Source organism: Gracilinanus agilis, chromosome 1 (genome assembly GCF_016433145.1).
Source record: "Gracilinanus agilis isolate LMUSP501 chromosome 1, AgileGrace, whole genome shotgun sequence".
NCBI lineage: Eukaryota > Metazoa > Chordata > Mammalia > Didelphimorphia > Didelphidae > Gracilinanus > Gracilinanus agilis.
In genome coordinates, this window is record NC_058130.1 from 170,366,474 (window position 1) to 170,370,276 (window position 3,803).

General features: G+C 43.2%; 1 protein-coding gene across 1 annotated transcript in view; it reads left to right on the plus strand.

Annotated features, from left to right (window-relative positions):
• The first annotated feature begins 3,277 nt into the window (after positions 1 to 3,277).
• The window catches only part of SEC14L5 (SEC14 like lipid binding 5), a 90,829-nt gene continuing 90,303 nt past the window's right edge, over positions 3,278 to 3,803 (plus strand). The window contains exon 1 of the mRNA XM_044678261.1: positions 3,278 to 3,427. Coding sequence (XP_044534196.1) covers positions 3,278 to 3,427 — 150 coding nt within the window. The remainder of the gene's footprint in view (positions 3,428 to 3,803) is intronic.

Genomic DNA, 3,803 nt, shown 5'->3' on the forward strand with positions numbered 1-3,803 from the left:
TGGGCAGAATTCCCAGTTCCTGATCTTGGTCCAGGACCCATAGTGGACACTGTGGCTGCAGGCCTGGGGGGCCTTAACAATCCAGCCAGAGGAGGGTCCATTCATCAAGGACTACATCTTTGATGTAGCCTAATTATATCTTGGAGTAGGAATTGATAGGGACACTGAGGTGCTGAAAACGTCCTCCCTTTGGTTGAATAGGACTTGGTGGGAACTTCCCATGTAAAATTCCCTGTATTATGTGGTCTTCTTTCTGGATCATTCAGGCCTTTAGTTTCTCTTCTAGGCATACATCCTGGGAGCAAGAGGTTGGGCTGTGGGGGTGTGGTAGAAGATGGGAAACAGTAGGATTGGGGATACACTCTAATATGCCATCTGAATAAAGCATTTGTGTTGTATGGAGATTAATTCTCCAGGACTTTGAAAGCCATGAAGGGGATTTTGAAAGACTGGGATACAGAATAAGGGTCTCTCAGGGAGGGTCCTGCTGCACGGCTAGGCTGCTCTCCAAAAACCAGTAATTATAGTATCAGAAGATCATAGATTTAGATTTAATTGATGATGAATCAACATTGTCATTGAGCGCCTAGTATGAACCCAGCACTGTGCTAGCCAAGAGAGGAAAATAAAAGAAGCTTGATGACCTTTGTTCTAAAAAGAGCTCAGAATCTAGTTAGGGAGATATATCTAATACACATGAAATGACTGGAGAGCCATCACATGTCAAGTTTTGAGTATGTGCAATTTGGGATAACAATTTGATGTGATGTGACATAAGAGAATACTGGACAGGGACCAGGGAGACCTAGGTTCTGGTCTTGGCTCTCCCACTAATTTGGCATGCAACTGTGGGCAAGCCACTTTCCCTGTTTGGACCTCAGTTTCTTCAACTGTAAAATGAGAGAGGTTGAATTAGATGATTACCACTTTTCTCTCCCTCCCTTTCTCCTCCTCCTTCTTTTTCTTCTCCTCCTCCCCCTCCTTCCTTCTCCCCTTTACCTCCTCCTTCCCCTTCTCCTCCTCCCCCTTATCTTCAGCCTTAGAATCTATTCTAAATGTTGGCTCCAAGGCAAAAGAGTGGTAAGGGCTAGGCAGTTGGAGTTAAGTGACTTGCCTAAGGTCACACAGTTAGAAAGTGTTTAAGACCAGATTTGAATCAAGAACTTCCCATCTTCAGGCCTGGCTCTCTGTCCACCGAACCACCTAGGTACCTTTCGTGTTTCTTTCTAGTAGTAATTTAATTCAATACAGTTTAATTTGACAAACATTTATGAATTGAATATCTAGGGCAGTGATGGGCAAACTTTTTAAAGAGGGGGCCAAAGGAAAGGAAATACTCATCTGTCAGTCTGTTTCTAAGGCAACTCTTTCTCGAAGTTTCATTGTATCGTATCCTACTCATTGTATTCCTTAGATTAGAAATAATGTTGGCCAGATAGAACATTTCAGGGAGCCACATCCGGCCGGCAGGCCATAGTTTGCCCATCACTGATAGGGGATTAGAGGCCTTACTCCAGTTGAAGATGAGAAGTCAACTATAATTTCCAGTACTAACCAAGTGTGTCAGAGATAAACAAAACAAAGTATTGTTTAGTCTAATGGAGGCCTTTACCAACAGGAACAAAGAAGTCTACATCCAAGAAGGGACATTTGAGCAGGGCTTCTTTAAAGGATACATAGGAATTCAGGAGGCAAATCAGGAAGACATTTATAGGGAGAGAAAACTTGTTAGGACAACTCTAAAGTGAGAAGGTAGGAGAAAGCTGGGTAGCAGCTGGGTAGCTCAGTAGATTGAGAGCCAGGTCTAGAGACGGGAGGTCCTAGGTTCAAATCTGGCCTCAGATACTTCCTAGCTGTGTGACCCTGGGCAAGTCACTTAACCCCCATTGCCTGGCCCTTACTACTCTTCTGCCTTGGAACCAATACATAGTATTGATTTTAAGGTGGAAGGTAAGGGTTTAAAAAAAATAAAATAAAGTGAGAAGGTGTAGGGGGAGAGAATAGCTAAGTTTACATGGAGTGTGGAGTAGGGAGTTGTAGGCTGGAAAGGTAGGTGCTAGACAAATGCTAGGCAAAAGGGTTTAAACTTTACTTGACAGGTAAATGAGAGCTATTGGAAATTTATGGGCAGAAAAGTGGCATGCTTAAACTCTGATTCCATGATGAGTTTGAATCCTCTCATTCATACTGTGTGAACAGGAAAGTCACTTAATTTCTTCTGTAAAATGGGAGTAATAATATTTGCATTATCTGTATCACACTTCTGTCTTTTTTTTTTAATTTTTTTTTAAATTTTAAACCCTTAACTTCTGTGTATTGACTTATAGGTGGAAGAGTGGTAAGGGTAGGCAATGGGGGTCCGGTGACTTGCCCAGGGTCACACAGCTGGGAAGTGTCTGAGGCCAGATTTGAACCTAGGACCTCACACTTCTGTCTTAAAGATGAGAAAGAAAACTTTAAAGTGATATATAGATATGAATTATTATTATTCTGGAATTCAGAGAAGAAACAGATCCCATGGAATTACTGTAGCTGTGGGAGGCTTCAGAAAAGAGATAAAATTTGAATAGGGCATTGAAGGAAGGTACTTTGAAAACCTTAAATTAAGGATTCTTAATTTGAGGTCCGTGAACTTGTGTTTAAAAAATATTTTGACGATTGCATTTCAGTAGAAATTTTCCTTTTAAAATTATGTGTGTAAAGTTTACACATTAGAAAACATTCTAAGAAGGGATTAGCCTTTATCAGATTGGCAAAGGGATCCATGACACATAAAATGTTAAGAACCTCTAATTTAAAAGTAAATGAGTATTATATAATTAATACTAGGCATCGAAGTGGATAGAGTGCTGTACTTAAGAGTCAGAAAGTTCGATGTTCAATTCCTGGCTCATACACTTCCTAGTCTGGGCAAGTCATTTTATCTTTGCCTCATTTTCCTGATTTATAAAATGGGGATAATAATAGCACCTCTCTCCCAGGGTTGCTCTGAGGATAAAATTAGATATTTGTAAAGGTTTCCAAATCTTAAAGCACTATATAGATGCTAGATCATGCCAATCTTAATAATACATTTATTACTATTCCTCCTGGCAATTTTCCTATTAAAAATACATTCTTATGTCTCTACTGTCAAATTTTTTATTCCTGTTCCTACTTCTATGATTCCCCCTTCTGTTACAATTCTTCACACTACTAATACTAATAATGTTGAGAGATTGGATAGACCTAACGGTCTGGAAGACAATTTAGCGAGCACAGTAACTGGGAGGCAGGTATGTACAGGGAAGGGCAGGGCACAAGCCACTGTGGAGGGGAGCCCCCTGAATTCACCACCCACCAACTCTTCAGTGACCTCTGGCGGCGGCAAGGTGGAGTACAGGGGGGAGGAGCCCGGCTGAGCTGTGGGATTCTGAAACTAGAGAGGGTGGGGATGGAGGAGGTTCCTTAAAGGCAGAGGCCACTGAGCTCCAGGTCTAGGGCGGAGCGCCGAGCAAAGAACCATCCTCCGTAGGCTGCAGGAGAAGCCAGCCTGGGAAGGGGGCGGGGATTTGTGGGGGTGAGGTCGGGGTGGGGACTATAGCTCAAGAAGCAGGATTAGATGGGGGCGTGGCCAGATTGAGGTTCTGAAGGGGCGGGGCTCTCTAGCTTGGAACTCAGTTCTTGCTGGCTCCAGGGTTTGATTCCTTCCCCCTCCGGTCCTCGATACCCCTTTGCCACCTCCAAGAGTTTGTTTCTGGGCTCCAGTCTTCCCCTACTCAACAATGGGCCGACAAGCCTGGGCGGGGGCGGGGGCGGAGGTG